General features: G+C 36.2%; 1 protein-coding gene across 3 annotated transcripts; it reads right to left on the bottom strand.

The window, feature by feature from the left end:
* Window positions 1-210: 210 nt before the first annotated feature.
* LOC107945416 (mechanosensitive ion channel protein 2, chloroplastic) lies at window positions 211-13,395 on the bottom strand. 3 transcript variants are annotated; one of them, XM_016879422.2, is made up of 14 exons: window positions 13,137-13,395; window positions 12,472-12,583; window positions 12,318-12,377; window positions 11,500-11,672; window positions 11,028-11,151; window positions 10,845-10,942; window positions 10,605-10,718; window positions 5,567-5,627; window positions 5,153-5,290; window positions 4,080-4,190; window positions 3,430-3,597; window positions 3,212-3,325; window positions 2,380-2,436; window positions 211-1,348 (listed from the first exon to the last, which is right to left on the bottom strand). In XM_016879422.2, the coding sequence occupies exons 2-14, from the start codon at window positions 12,547-12,549 to the stop codon at window positions 425-427; spliced, it is 2,220 nt and encodes a 739-aa protein (XP_016734911.1). In that variant the 5' UTR covers window positions 12,550-12,583; window positions 13,137-13,395; the 3' UTR covers window positions 211-424. The 3 variants fall into 3 exon arrangements, with proteins under 3 accessions (XP_016734911.1, XP_016734910.1, XP_040963777.1); XM_016879421.2 differs by having other exon boundaries at window positions 5,153-5,302; window positions 13,137-13,332; XM_041107843.1 differs by lacking the exon at window positions 12,472-12,583 and having other exon boundaries at window positions 5,153-5,302; window positions 13,137-13,321.
* Window positions 13,396-16,089: the final 2,694 nt, after the last annotated feature.

The raw sequence follows: 16,089 nt of genomic DNA, 5'->3' as shown, positions 1-16,089 counted from the left end.
AAATCACTTCTCAAAAATACTTTTAACTTCAAAAGCATCTTAAATTTTATTACTTATGGTGCCAAAAGTGCTTTTGGCTCCAATCCAATTCTTGAATCCATGAAGAGATGAAGCAACTTATTCATCTGAGTAATTGCAGCCATGGAAGTTCAGCCAACGTTCAATGTGGCTGCCCTTGTCCACAACACCAATCATTTTTCACCGCAAAGCTAAAGAAACTGGGAGAACGATATATTACCGATTCTCTCAAGATAAATATTATATATTACTTATTTTCACAAAAATAATACAAGAGTACCCAGAAGAAAATATACATGTGTGGTGCAATTTGAAGAAACACAGCTCTATAGTGTAGGTGTCAGCAAAAGGTGTTAGATAATTCAAGTCGCAAACTCTGGGGATCAGTAGTTACCTCTCAAATACATCACTGATTGTTAGGGGTCTTTGAAGTCGATAGAATCTGACCATCTTTCTTATCCCCAGCAGTGGATCCGTTTCCATTCCGGCTTGAAGATGCAACTTCTTTTGCATCTACAGCAGATGAGGTCAACCCTTCATCGATAGGTAGTGTTCTCTTCGAGCCCTCTAATGCTACACCGAGAACTATATTTTCCTCCAAGGCAGATCTTGTCATTGGTGGCTGAGAGACTGGCAGCTTCTCATCTTCCTGTTTTGATTGGAAGGGTTCTCGTAATCCTCCTGCTTTGTCAATACCAGTTTCCTGCAAGGTCAATGAAGGGTTCTCCAACTCGCTGCTCTGTCTAGCATTTTTCTGTTGCTTGTCAGTGACCTTTTTGTTTTTTAGCAGATCATCTGAGATTGAATCTGGAACTTTTGGGCTGGAACTAGATGTTTCTGCAGCGTTAGAATTTGTTTTGGAGACAGATTTTGATGGTGATTTCAAGAGCACTTTATCATCAGATGTCGGCTCAAATGTGGCCTTAAAGTTCTCCTTGGTGTCAGAGCTTGGAGTTTCTCCTATCTTGGCATTAGCTTTGGGTTCAACAGATGGTGTTCCTTTGGACTTGGAGTCAGGCTTTGGTATCATTCCTGCCTTGTTGTCTCCTTTAGTGTCAGCACTAGGCCGCACTGTGGTTTTACCATCTTGCTCTCCAGCTGGACGGGAAGAACGGCCTTTTGTTCTATCTTCACCATTGATCTTATAAGAGGGTTCAATCAGTAACAGAGGCCTGTTAGATTGTACTCCATCATGGTTATACATCGAGTCTGCAAAAGGAATATTTTCCAAGTCAGCATCACTATATATTTTCTGCACAGTGCGAATTGGTGTGGCAAGCCGGGCACGGTGATGGCTGATGACTCTAAGGAGATCCAAAAGTATAGCTTCCTGCACCATCAACCAAAACTAATAATGGATCCATTCAAATATATCAAACTTAATAGAAGATACCATTACGGAAAATATAAATTAACATAATCAGAATGGTTCTTTTTCATCAGAAATTAAGTGACGATATGAATGTCCACAATCAGCAACCAAATTTAGTTATATTATATACCAGCCAAATAAAAGAAACCAAAGGATTACTTAAAAACCTATTGCTCGTGGTAAAGAAGAAAATAGCTATGCATGGCATTCAAAATAGCCAAAAGCATGCTTAATTAACAAAAAGCTATGAATAAGTTTGTCTTTGAATATTTATCTAATAAATCTCTCAATATTAAACAGGGATTCCTTTGAGATATTTTTATATAATTGATTAATTTATCGTTCTCTAGGATCTGTATCGTACCATAGTAGCATGGCCATTTTCTATCCTGATGCATAAAAACAAATAATTCCAAATTGAAATGATAAAAGGAAAGAAAATGAGAAAGGAATGCATGTTTATTTCAAAATTATGCAGTTTTCAAAATTTATTTTCTTCCCTCACATTTTTCAACTCTACCAAGTATTAAATGGAAAGAAAATTATTTTTTCTTTCAATTTTTCCATCTTTCTTACCAAGCACACCTTCAAAAAGAAAATTTATATTTTCTATCATTCTATTTTTCTATTCTTTCAATTTTCCTTTCCAATTTTCTTTACACTACCAAGCAAAGTCTTAATACTGCTAACTTCAAGTTTTTTATTGTTGGTACTTTTCACATCCATTTTACGGTCGATATTCGAGGTTCATGGCTATCCCTCCCAACAATGCCGTCTTCAAGGTTCGAATCTGCGTCCTCCCTTGAAAGTGCAATGTGCCTTACCATTGCCCCAACACATGTGCCAACTTCAAGTTATAATATAACTAACTTTTTCCTAGAATGGCGTATTACTGCCATTATCATTGATGCACCCAAACGCCCTGAAATACAATTCCCAGACCACATTCAAATTGAAAGGTATAAACTGCAGTATAGAAATCCTCTTACCTTGACACATAGGTACTCTTCAAAATGGGAAGTTTTTACAAAACAAGACACCAGTATCTGTCAAATAAGAAAGAAAAGGGGAAAGAATAATGGTAAGACATGGATAATATAGACAACACTCAGCACAACAACTAATGCATTGTACATGTCAGATATCACAGCCAATAATAACTCATGTTTCTTTCACAGTTTAGCAAAATCTATTGATTTGTTCCTCACTACCAGAAAAGGACATCTGTAAATACATTTACTGTATCTCTAGTCCATAAATTTGAAGGCTTTGCTTGGCATCAAGGATAGTAAGGAGTAAGGATGGAAATTTGCTAATCAAATGGTTAAGATTCATAACCACTTTCCTACTTTGTAGCTTAATGATTAGATTAACAAATTTTACATTCTCACTCCTTTCCATCCTTCATATGCAGAAGACCTTAAGAGAAAAAAACAAAACTAAAAATGGCAGTTCTTGGATTATAAGGTTCTCAGAAATGCTTAAGGAAGTTAATGTTACTTTACCCTTTTTTCCGTTTTTAATGAAGTACCATATCAACCATACACAAGCACTCAAAAAGGCATTAGGAAAAGGTCAATACTAAAAGGTAAATATAATTAGACTTTAAAGTACCTATTAGAGTAACCAAATTGCCAAATGTCTTTTGGTTGGTTAGATTTGAAAGGAAAATGTATGGCACCACATCACACACTTATATTACTGGCATAAAATATGAAAGATACCGGACTGAGGCAAATTCTTTTAGCATCACTAGACAGCACTTAGAAAAAAAATCTAAACAAATGATGAAAAAAAGAATAGTTTTACAAAGGCACGAACCATAAGAGCCTGATTTTCGGGATTGATATTTTCCAGAAATACTCTTCTGTGCAATCTCTGCTGCTCAACTTGAGGATTCTTAGCCAGGACTTTGCGCATGTCAGCAACAATATTCTGCACAAACAAAAGGAATAAAAAATATTTATAAAAATGGATATTGCAATGGAACGCCTCCAAAGGAGCAATAGAAGTTTTGGCATGCTAGGATAACTCCTTACACTAATTTTATGGACGTCCATGTGACTGATAGCCAGGTGAGTTTTAATGCGCCAATGAGTTTTCTGACTAAGATTTCTCACAACATTTACAGTAAATTTGTGGTTTGGAATGTGAACTGCTTCTCGATCTTCCCCTCTTACTATTGTTGGTGACCACCAACCAACATGCTAAATATGAAAAAAAATATAAGGCATAAGAAAATCCTCAGATCAATGATATAGTCCAGTTAATATTGAAGGGGTAAAATAGTCATTTAGCAGAGCCGGATATAACAAACTGTTTTTTTTTTCCATTATTTTAATATTGTTGGTTATTTTCTTGGATTATTAGATGTAAGGATGTTATATATAAGGAAAAGCTGTCAGAAGAGGGGCATGGATATTCCTCTTTGAGAATTCTTCTCTGAGTATTTCTTCATCTTTTATTCCTTTTCCTATTCCCAATTTTTCCGCATTCTTGCTTAATTTACCCCTGATTTCAGTGGAAGATAACAATCAAGCATATTTTTCAAGTGACAAAGGGAATCTCATCATGAAAACCCAATCCTAATTTAGAGATATAATACCAGCTCTATAACCATAAAGTATATTGAAGTAAGAACACCTTTTTGTCTAAACAACTCATTCAGAGACAGGGATCAGATACGAACCTCAACAGTGCCAGAAACTTCATATCCCTCAATCTTTGTTTGAATCCATTCATTCACAACAAAAGGTCGAGTTGCATGAATCATTGCACTTGAAAGAAAATTAGTGAATATCTACAACAACAAACAATACAATGTCAAACATTGGGGAAATGCATATACTGACACAGACAACAAAGGGATCTAGAAAAGATAGAACAGGAAAAACAATGTTTGGAACTTTGTTAATCTGTGTTTGATCTTGGCCTGATTTAGGACATGAACAAGATTGAACAAATAGTAATTTTATGTTTCCTTGGGTCAAAAGATAAATTTATTATTTGTTGCTTTCTAGGGGTCTATTCTCAGTGGTATTCCACCGATTTCCAAATTAGTTGAAAAATCTCATGATGAGAGTCTAGAGTTCCTTTTGGGGTTTCCTTCTGTTGTTATCTAAAGAGAACAAATTTCAGTGGTATCTTATCTCTAAATCCTTGTGAGAATAGGGTAAAGTAAACACTATAAGCATGTGAACTCTTTCATTTGATAAAGAAGATAATTTCAAAGATGGTATAGATGCATGATAAATTATGCTACCTTCTGATTGTATGAAGCAACTTTTAGCTTTAGGTGTAAAGTGTTATCTTGATCTTCTTCATCTTCTTATTCCCATTTCTAGTATTGTTCAAGAATTACAGACCATAAATCAGTTTCTTAAACCTATCAAACTTTTACCAAATCAAACACCAAAAGCAACTTCCAAGCTTCAATTGCAACCCTTAATTATTTCCCTTTTGTTAGTTTTTCACCCTCAAAGCTGATTTCCTTTCTAAACAAACCTGCAGACCTAACCATCTTATTCAATTAAACCCTACAACTACAAGTTCTTTCCGATTCAAAATTTTGAAATATGTAATCCCACATTCCAGTCCTATACCATCTATATTATTCTCGCTAAAATGCAGTTAACATAAAGTATTTTTACTTAAAATGCAAATATAACACTGTCCATTGGTAATAAGTAATATCAAGGCAAATGTATCCAAACATATATACAAGTTTAAATGAATCAACATGAAAATGTTATTTAGGTGTACCTCACGACCAGCAAGAGTCAGCAAAACCGTCCCCAGACCTCCAGCAGTCAGCCACTTCTCTGTAGAGAAACCCAGCAACTCCATGAACAATGACACAGCAGCAACCCAAACTGCAGAGTATATAGCTTTCCCTGCAAACTGGAAACCCATCTTGCAAAAAAGAAGATAAGTTTATGAATTAGTTCAAAGGGCCACATTAAAATTCAGGCTGCCATAAAAACAACCAGAAAATTATGTAACTAAATAAAATGAATGAAAGATAATTTATGTGTATTATAGGTATCTCTCTACTGTAATTAATGGAGGCATCCGAGTCACACTTCACGCACTCTGCTAATTAGCAATAAACAATAGCAATGACGTGAATATTAGTAATTAATATCAATTGTTTTATGTTAGAGCAATGTCACCTACATTTCTTGTATCACTGGAATCACTCGTCTCCATGAAGAATTTCTGCATTTGCTGAATCGTGCTGCACAGAAGCATTTTAACCATGTTTAGTGGCCAACAAAACAACTGTTATGGAGAAGTACAACTAGGAAAACATTATCAACATTATTCAGTTTCAGTTGAACAGCATTACGAAAATTATAAATAAATTAAATTAAATTGTGCTTCACAATACATCATTTTAAAGTTGGTAACTATCCTTATTGTTGGAATCCCTATAACTAAGGATAGAAATCTTACCTTATTACTAGTAGTTCCATTGTAAATAAAAACTAATCTCAGTTACTGATTCTTAGGAAATTAGGATTTGTTTCCTTTAAAATGATAATTCCTCTCTTTATAATCTGTAAACTAAAGCAGTAGAATAACAACATAATTTTTTCCTCTGAGTTTTTTCATGGCATCAGAGCTTTAGGATTCATTCGATCCTATTTTTTTCTCTAATTTTCCTTCCTAAAAATTCCTTCGGTTTAGTCCTCCAATGGGTGATATCAATGAAAATTTCTCTGAAACTAAGACATCACAAATAACTCAAAATATCAATCAAGGAATCACTCAATCGATTCTTATGGTGATTCGTGGTCGTGGCAAATTAGGGTACATCAATGGAGAAATTCCATGACCAACCATAGCTGATCCTACTTATGCCACTTGGGAACTCAACAATTCAATTGTAATGGCTTGGCTAATCAATTCGATGGAAGGTCATATAAGCCGCACCTATCTTTTTTTCAAAACTGCAAAAGACATGTAGGATGCAGTCAAAGAAAACTACTCAGATCTTGGAAACGCCTCCCAAGTATTTGAGATCAAGCTTAAGTTAAAGGATATCTGACAAGGAACACTCGAGGTAACTCACTACTACAACAATCTGAAAATTGTGGCAAGAACTGGATATGTATTACGAGGCAGATTGGGGTGAAGGCATAGAACACAACAGGTTTATGACCCATCTCAACAATTAACGTCTTTATGAGTTTTTAGCAGGACTGAACCGTGAGTTAGACAAGGTCCGTGGCCGAATTCTGGGCAGATCACCTCTTCCAATGATCGGTTAAGCATTTGCAAAAGTTAGAAGAGAGGAAAAGCGTCATCTTGTCATGATGGGAGATTCAAAAGAACCTAAACCTATGACCTCGATTTCTAACCGTCCTACTGAATCCTCTGCACTCATCTCCAAAGGTCCACAGCCACAAAAACGTGCTGGAAATGATTCTGGATCAACAAGACCATGGTGTAGTCACTGCAATCGTGTTGGTCATACAAAAGAATAATGCTTCAAACTCCATGGCTATCCTGAAAAAAAACAGAAGGATAATAAGACTGCCATGTTATCCTCCACTACTGCTGATGATGTTCTTGATGTTCGCTTAACCAAAACACAACTTGAGACTCTCCATAAGATACTTGGTACTCCCACTACTCATGGATCTCTAGCCACTCAAGGTACTACCCTCAACATTGCTTTTGAATCTAATAATCAATCTCCTTGGATACTCAATTCGGGCGCCTCCGATCACATGACAGGTGACTCCACGTTGTTTCACACCTACACTCCTTGTCATAACAAATCCCGAATCCGCATAGCTGACGGTTCTTACTCACTTGTGGCTGGAATAGGAGAAGTACAAATGACAGAGGTTTTTTCTCTCGATAAAGTCCTACATGTCCCAAACTTGTCCTATAATTTACTTTCAATTAGTAAACTTACTAAGGATGAAAAAGTTCTTGCTGAATTTTCTGCAATTGATTGTGTGATACAGGAACAGAAATCGGGGAGGATGATTGGCACTGCTAAAGTTGATGATGGACTATATATTTGGAATAAAAACAGTACACACGGGGGATTGGCTCTATCCACTTCAAAAGAGGACACTATTATGTTATAGCACCGTAGGTTAGGACATCCAAACTTTGTGTATTTGAAAAAACATCTTCCGCTGTTATTTCGAAATAAAAGTATTAATTCCTTGAAGAGTGAAATTTGCCAATTATCTAAACATACCCGTGTGGCATACCCATTAAAACCACATATTCAGTCCCAACCTTTTTCGCTAATCCATAGTGACTTATGGGGAGCCAGCCGAGTGAAAAATATTACAGGGGATAGATGGTTTATAACATTCATTGATGATCATACTAGGGTCTGTTGGGTCTATCTACTCAAAGAAAAATCTGAAACACCCAAAGTATTCCAAAATTTTCACTCAATGGTTCAAACCCAATTCAACTCTACCATACATACCCTCCGTACTGACAATGGGAGAGAATACTTCAACTCTGTCTTAAGTCCATACCTTTCTGACCAAGGCATTATACACCAAAGCTCTTGTCCTCACACTCTTCAACAAAACGGGATCTCTGAGAGAAAAAAATCGTCATCTCCTTGATGTGGCTCGAGCCATGATGTTCACTATGAATGTTCCAAAATACTTGTGGGGAGAAGCTGTCCTCACTGCCTGTTATCTCATAAACCGAATGCCATCAAAGATCCTCAATTTCCAAACACCTCTAAATACTCTTTTAAAGGCCTTCCCTCTATTTCATGTTCCTAATCTTCTAGTCAAAATATTCGGCTGTAAAGCTTTTGTCCATAACCATCAACCAAATCAATCCAAACTTAATCCTCGAGCCCACACCTGCATCTTCATTGGATATTCCCCTACACAAAAAGGCTATAAGTGTTACTCACAAACATTGCGCCGAATGTTTCTCTCGGGATGTTACCTTCTTTGAAAATGAACCATACTTTGCAGCATCTCATCTTCAAGGGGAGATTTTTAATGAAGCTAAGACCCTTAATACTCTCCTCATTATACCTCCTGACCCTCCTACTACTATCGCAAACAAACCTATCCCAGATTTAGTTGTTGTTTCCCCTGTGCAGTAAGAATTTAACACCGTCCTTCCCAATAACAATACCTCCACCGAAGTACAACAGCCACCTAATCAAGGAAAACAACAAATACAGGTTTACTCTCGACGGAATCGTTCTACTGAAACTGATACAGCAGTGCCAATTACATCTCCAACCGAGGACTGTTCTGAAACAGAAGTCCCACCTCCGTCGCCATCCATCTATCTTCCAATTGTAGTTCGAAAGGGTACAAGGAGCTGCACTCAACATCCTATTTCTCGGTTTGTATCCTATGGAAATTTATCTAAGTCTTACAAAGCTTTTGTGACTAATGTCGATTCTGTAAAAACTTCAAAAAATATAGAAGAGGCTCTTGAATCAGCTGAGTGGAGACAAGCCGTGATGGAAGAAATGAAGGCCCTCAAAAACAATGAAACATGGGAAGTCTCGAATCTACCTAAAGGGAAAAAAACCGTAGGGTGCAAATAGATTTTCACTACGAAATTTAAACCCGATGGCCGTATTGACCGATACAAAGCTCGACTTGTGGCTAAGGGATTCACCCAAACTTATGGTCTCGACTACAACGAGACGTTTGCACCGGTTGCCCAGCTAAACACCGTTCGGGTCCTGCTATCTCTTGCTGCCAACCTTGATTGGCACTTGACTCAATTGGATGTAAAAAATGTTTTTCTCAACAGGGAATTAAATGAGGTGTACATGGATTTCCCACCCGGGTTTGAAGAAAACAAGGACCAAGTGTGTAAGTTGAAGAAGTCCTTGTATGGGCTGAAACAATCTCCACGAGCGTGGTTCAGCCGATTTGCAAAAGCTATGACTAGCAGAAATTACATTCAAGGACAGGCAGACCACACCATGTTCTACAAGGACTCAGAAGAGGGTAAATGCTGCATCCTTATCGTTTACGTCGACAATATAATATTTACAGGAAATGACTCGAGCGAAATTTTGAGATTGAAAGAATTTCTTGGTACAGAGTTTGAACTTAAAGACTTGGGGAGTCTTAAATATTTTCTTGGTATGGAGGTAGCAAGGTCGAAAAAAGGTATCTTCATTTCCCAAAGGAAATATGTTCTTGATCTACTGTCGGAAGTTGGTTTGATGGGCAGCAAACCAGCCGAAACTCCTATGGAGTTTAACCTTAAATTGGGAACTAATGATGATGGAGAAGAAATCGACAGGGGGAGATATCAACGTCTAGTAGGAAGGCTCATCTACCTATCTCACACCCGTCCAGACATAGCCTTCAGTGTGAGTGTTATTAGTCAGTATATGCATGCCCCGAGGGAGAAGCACCTGGAAGCTGCATATAGAATACTAAGATATCTAAAAGGAACTCCTGGTAAAGGCCTGTACTTCAAGAAGACTGTCAACCGAAGTGTGGCAGTCTACATTGATGCAGACTGGGCAGGTTCTGTTAATGATAGACGCTCTACAAGCGGCTATTGTAGTTATGTTTGGGGTAATCTCGTGACTTGGAGGAGCAAAAAAAGTCTGTGGTAGCACGCAGCAGTGCAGAGGCAGAGTATCGAGCACTATCTCATGGTATATACGAAGGAGTTTGGATACAAAGACTTATGGGAGAACTAAAAGTGCCTTATACCAGACCTATGAAGATGTACTGTGACAACCAGGCTACTGTCAGCATAGCATATAATCCTGTGCATCATGATCGGACCAAACATGTGGAAATAGATCGTCACTTTATAAAAGAAAAAATACACTCAGGAGAAGTATGCATCATCTACCTACCTACTAGACAACAAGTTGCAGACATGTTAACTAAAAGTTTAAACAGAAACATGTTTGAAGAACTTATTGGCAAGCTGGGTTTGATTAACATCTACACTCCAGCTTGAGGGGGAGTGTTGGAATCCCTATAATTAAGGATAGAAATCTTATCTTATTACTAGTAGTTCCATTGTAAATAGAAACTAATCTCAGTTACTGATTCTTAGGAAATTAGGATTTGTTTCCTTTAAAATGATTATTCCTCTCTTTATAATCTGTAAACTAAAGCAGTAGAATAACAACAGAATTTTTTCCTCTGAGTTTTTTCACTTATCAAGCAATTAGTTAGGAGAAAGTGAACCAAAAATGAAAAGGAGAATAAATGCCCACCTCGATAAGCAAAATGCAAAGGCCAACACAGTTGACAATGATCTTACAAAATTTAAAAGTCGTTGCTTAACAACTTGGCTAGCTTCTGTAGGGAGAACTAATGGATCCAGTGTTCTGCAAGAAGTATGCCAATGAAATGCAAGTGAGTTGAGCATCCGAAACTAGATTTTGCATTTTATAACAGCAAATATAAAACTCTTTGAATTCTTTTCACATTGAATACATATTATATTTTAGAACCTGCACATGAGTATTGCTCCAGCCCACAACAGCAAAGGTTGAACATAAGAAGTTGTAACATAATGTGTTCTACTCTTCTTCCAACTATTATCACTCTTCTGCAGATATTCATAGAATATTAGATAATGCATAGACCTGATCTGGTCAAATGTTTATTGATCCATGGTAAAAGAGTAAACTTACATGGAGAAGTAGGCTTCTACCCCGTCGAATAAGTGGCCCAACACCATATAGGGAAAAAATTATAATAGTAGCGGCTGGAATCAACTTAAGTGCAAGAGGACTGGCTTGTAAGGTATTGTAAGACCTGCAATTCAAAGGATTAAATCTTAAATGCATAAACAAACATTACAGTCACTAAACATAAAGACAATAACCACAGCAGAGGTACTGTTTAAGGAAATATGCTCCTATAAGAAACATGAAAAATAAATAAATCATCTAAAGCAGAGCAAAGAATGTTTTCATAAATAATAGTTAGGGTCACATGTTACAACTTGAACCTAAGTAAAAAGCTAATAACTAGAAATGCTTAACTAATTAGAGAACAGATTTTCGGTATGACAATGATAACCACATAAACAACCCTGAGGTTCAGTAAAACAAATATGCCTACACATGTAAGCTGATGACTAAAGGAGGAGCAAAAGAGCACCTTGTTAATGAAATAGATGCAGCTTTTACACCAGGCAGTTCTAATATTTGGGCAGGTACTCCAAAAGCATGACACCTAAAGGCATTGTTTCTGTATGGAACAAAATGCATTGGCCTGTACAATTTGTTGGAGAGTGAACTTCTCCAAACATCCTGTTCATGCTGTTGCAGGAACTGTTGCAAGAAGAGAAGAAGAAAAAGATATTCCCAAACATCATTTAAAGGACATAAATTCTTCTAATTCTATTAAATGAAAGAATCTCTCGATAGTTTATAGCTCAAAGTACAATTGTAATTAAATAATTGCCAATATAGACAAAAGAAAGAAACTTTTTAGCTTATAAGAATCTAATATTTACATAAATTTTGAAAGGACAAAAATCTAGCATTTAGATCCAGCATAGTCAGACAACATCTGATAATCACAATATTGAGTGCTTAAGAGATTGAAATAGACACATTAATGACAACGTGCTATTAGACATGAAAACAGGCATGCAAACTACAACTTCATGAGACAGTTTCCATGCACTTTAAAACATGATATTGAGAAGCAAAAGCTATAATATATCCGTTCATAGGTAAAGAAAAGCATCCTTCATGAATTTGGCTTAACCAAATCTCAGACAAACCACAAATAATAGCAAGAGAAAAATGCTAAGAACACTTCAGAAACAAAATCCAATGTATATTTTGCAGATATGTATGCATTAATTAAGGTGACACCTTTTCTTATTTTAAAGACAACTCAATATCTATAATCACAGTTAACTAACGGCAGAGCAATAGTATCCTAAACAAGAAGCATCAAAGTCATACCGAAGCACGAGATGAGAGGTCAGAGCTCAATAAATCCAACTTCCCCCTTCCAAGTACAATCTGAAAACATAAAAGAGAGAAAAAAAAATTCAATATACATTAAAATTTCAAAACAGAAAGCAAAATGCTTTCTTAGATGAGGGGAATCCTGTACCTTAAATTTTGTCTTGTATACCTGGTTCCTGCAAAGTCCCAAATCATAGGACAATTGCAAAGAACCAGAAAGAGACATCGTCGAAGTGAAACTAGTCGCTTGCAGGGCGTCGCTAGTAGCAGAAGATCATAAAAAATTCCGATAAAAGCTAAGCTTTAAACTCAAAATGTATATTATTAAAGCGAAACCCTTATCCAGAATCTCACGCCGTAGAAAATTAAAAAATTAGATGCGCCAACAGAAGATAAAAATATAACTTATAAGAGCAATAAAAGTTCCCTGAAACCCTAGAAGAGAAATTTTACATAAAAAGTTTCAAAATTCTGCCAATCAGATTCATATGAGTTAACATAATTTTGAGCAGCAATTTGGGGAAACCAATAAACAAAAGATACGTTTAATATTTATATATTAATATAATATATATATATATATATATAGAGAGAGAGAGAGAGAGAGAGAAAGGAATGATATTAAGAAAAACCAAACTTCTTCTCGCAGGTTTAAGTATGGCAATACCGAATTAAGACGAAATTTAGACATAACAATCAGAAACAAATTGAGACAAAGCAACTACTAAAGTCCACAACAGGAAATGAAGAATCCTCTTAAAGAAAAAATAAAAATAAATTCAGAAATTGAAAGGCCATGAAATGATAGTTTACCTTGAAGCGGAGAATTTCAGGTATCGACCATATTTTCGCAGAAATTTCGAGATTGGCTCTTTCTTGATATTTTTCTCCCCCTAGGTAGAGATTCGCATGGAGAAAAAGGCAGAAGGAGAGAGCGAAGAAGGATTTTATTTTATTCGCAATTAGTATTTCTATTTTCTCGCTAAATTTAAGTTTTTGTTTTATTTTTTTGTTAAAAGTGGTGAATATTTAGCCCTGTGGATATCCACGTAGGCTCCAGTGGCGGAGAAATTCATTGGAGGGGGTGGCGCTGGCATGTGAATCGTTAATAGTTATTTGTTCCTTTATTTATTTTTATATATAATTAAATGCTTTATAAACACAAGAAAATTTCTGAACAAAAACGTATAGTATTTGAGATATGGAATTTATATTTAAAATAATTAAATAATCTTTAAAATTTTTAAAAAGTTTATATAGCTTTTTTTTTAAAGAAAAGAAAACAACGGCATGCAATTAGTAAAAGTTTGGAAAAGTGTAGTTTTAAAGATTTTAAAAAAGGATTTTGTTTGGAATAATATTATACATTCCCATGTATTATTAATGAAAATAACACCTTACTTCGCTATTAAATTAAGTTTTCAAAACTTTTTAAAAGAAATTATTTAAGTTGTTGTTTTTTTATACTTAATTATATACTTAAACTTTCAAAATGCATCAAAAAATTTTCAAACTTTTTTAGAAAAATCAATTAAGTTCCTGCTTTTTTTGGGTTTAATACCAATAAAGTTCCATTTCCGAAAATAATTTCAAAAATGAGCTGTTTCAAAAAATATTTACAGGAATAGATTGAAAACCCAAAAATGTGCTGATGTGGACGTGTTTTCAGGGGAAAACCTAGAAAAGTGCTTCCAGGTCAGCGTTTTTTTCCTTGTGTCAGGCAAAAACACGCTGACATGGACGCGCTTTTGGCCGTGTAATCCCCTAACGGTCACCTCCAACGGCCGTTTAAAAAGGCCCAATGGTCAAGAAAAAAAAAGTAAAAAATCCCCCAACCCATTTTTTCACACCAATTTTATTATTCTTCCAAAATTCTCTCTAAATTTCTCAAGAAAGCTCTCAAAGCTCTCTAAATTTATTATTTTTGTAAGAAATTTCTCTCTAAATTTCTCAAAAAAGTATTAATTTTTATAATTTGTAAGAAATTTGATCATGTTAGCAATGGCTTGGCAATTAATTCGTCTCGATGATGAACATATTTCCGTCGACCAAATGAAAATGGTAAGGATTAATTTCATTTTTTTAATATTATTTAATTTTTATAATTTAATTAATATTTTTTTATAATAGCCGGTAGATCGAGTGTTACAATGTTTTATTCATAATCTACCTAGTCCTTCATCACCGTTGATTGAAAATTACTTGAGAGAAGCGGGTTTTTGGCACGTGGACAATATAGGCCGGGGGTGCAAGTTGGACCCAAAACTCATCAGCACGTTTGTGAAGAGGTGGAGACATGAGACGCACACATTCTATCTTCCATGTGGAGGTGTACCATCACTTTGGAGGACGTGCAGTTACAGTTAGGGTTACCGATGGATGAGTCCATACTCACCGAGTCCGCTCAATCTGCTGATTGGGCAGCCATATGTTACGATCTTTTGGGTAAGACTTCAGATACTATTTACGGAGGACGGATCGATATGGGCCCGTTACGAGAGACATTCCTAGTGTTGGAGGATGATTCGACTAAAGTACAAAGAGTACGATATGCTCGAGCGTACATTCTTCAGATCCTCGAAGGTTATCTAATGCCGGACAAGTCACAAAACCTCGTACATCTGAGGTGGCTGCTAAAATTCATCGGTTTTAGAGCAGCTGGCGAACTCAGTTGGGGGTCTGCGGTGTTGGCGACATTGTACCGGAAGATGTTTTCGGTGATGCAACCAAATAAAATCAAATTTGGAGGTTGTCTCTCACTCTACAATCATGGGCTCAATTTCGCTTTCCATTTTTACATCCTCGAGTGGACCACCCGTATACATTCCCACACGTAAAAAGGTAAAATTAATATTAGATTTTACAATTATTAAATAGATTTAAAATAAAATTTTATGCTAAAATTTTATTTAAATAAGTGGAACCATTTGTTGAGTTACGGAGGAATACCTACCGCTCTTGAAGATATACGACTTCTATTAGACCAACAGTTGGAAGCGCATGTAAGTATTTATTTAATTTTGAACTATATATATACATAACATAGTCAATTTCATATTTAGTATTTAGCATTATGTATATAACTAATATTTTTATCACATTTATATAGTTTCAATGGACATCATACGAGGATTCAGTAATTCGGGCAGTAATTCCGAATGAATTCCTACAGAATCTGAACATCTGGCATGTTAGGGTCCCATTGGTCAGCTACGCTACTGTTGAGATGCACCAGATGGATAGAGTGTTGCAGCAATTCAAATTCCGACATCCTATTCCCATGGCACATGAGATGCTCGATGATGAGCACAAAATCGACTTACAGCGACCGAGTACTCATTAGTCGGTCTTCCAGTCGAAATATATCGAAATATGGGAAAATCGGTACTATAATATACCTACTTGCGAACCGATTATTGTTCCGGAGTTAGCATGCAATCTAGATTACATGTCATGGTTTAGGATCTATGGCAAGCCATATTTGCTCTCAGAAGAGGAAAGGCGTTGGCAAATCTGTGTCGAAAGAGAACAACAGGGCCCTTTAAATCCAAGGATAAGAGGTGGCGAAACGGGCCCATCAACAGCGCCCACGCAATCACCGACCCTAACGGAGCAAGCAACGATGCCCACACCACAGCCCCTTTAAATTATGCCAAATGCGTATCCTAACTCTTATGCGTATCCTAACTCTTATGTGTATCCTAACCCTTATATGTATCCTTTTTCCACTCCTATGTCAGGTTGGAATGTATGGCCAGGTGCATCT

Source organism: Gossypium hirsutum, chromosome D12 (assembly GCF_007990345.1).
Source record: "Gossypium hirsutum isolate 1008001.06 chromosome D12, Gossypium_hirsutum_v2.1, whole genome shotgun sequence".
In the NCBI taxonomy this organism is placed as follows: domain Eukaryota; kingdom Viridiplantae; phylum Streptophyta; class Magnoliopsida; order Malvales; family Malvaceae; genus Gossypium; species Gossypium hirsutum.
This window is presented reverse-complemented; position numbering and strand designations above follow the sequence as displayed.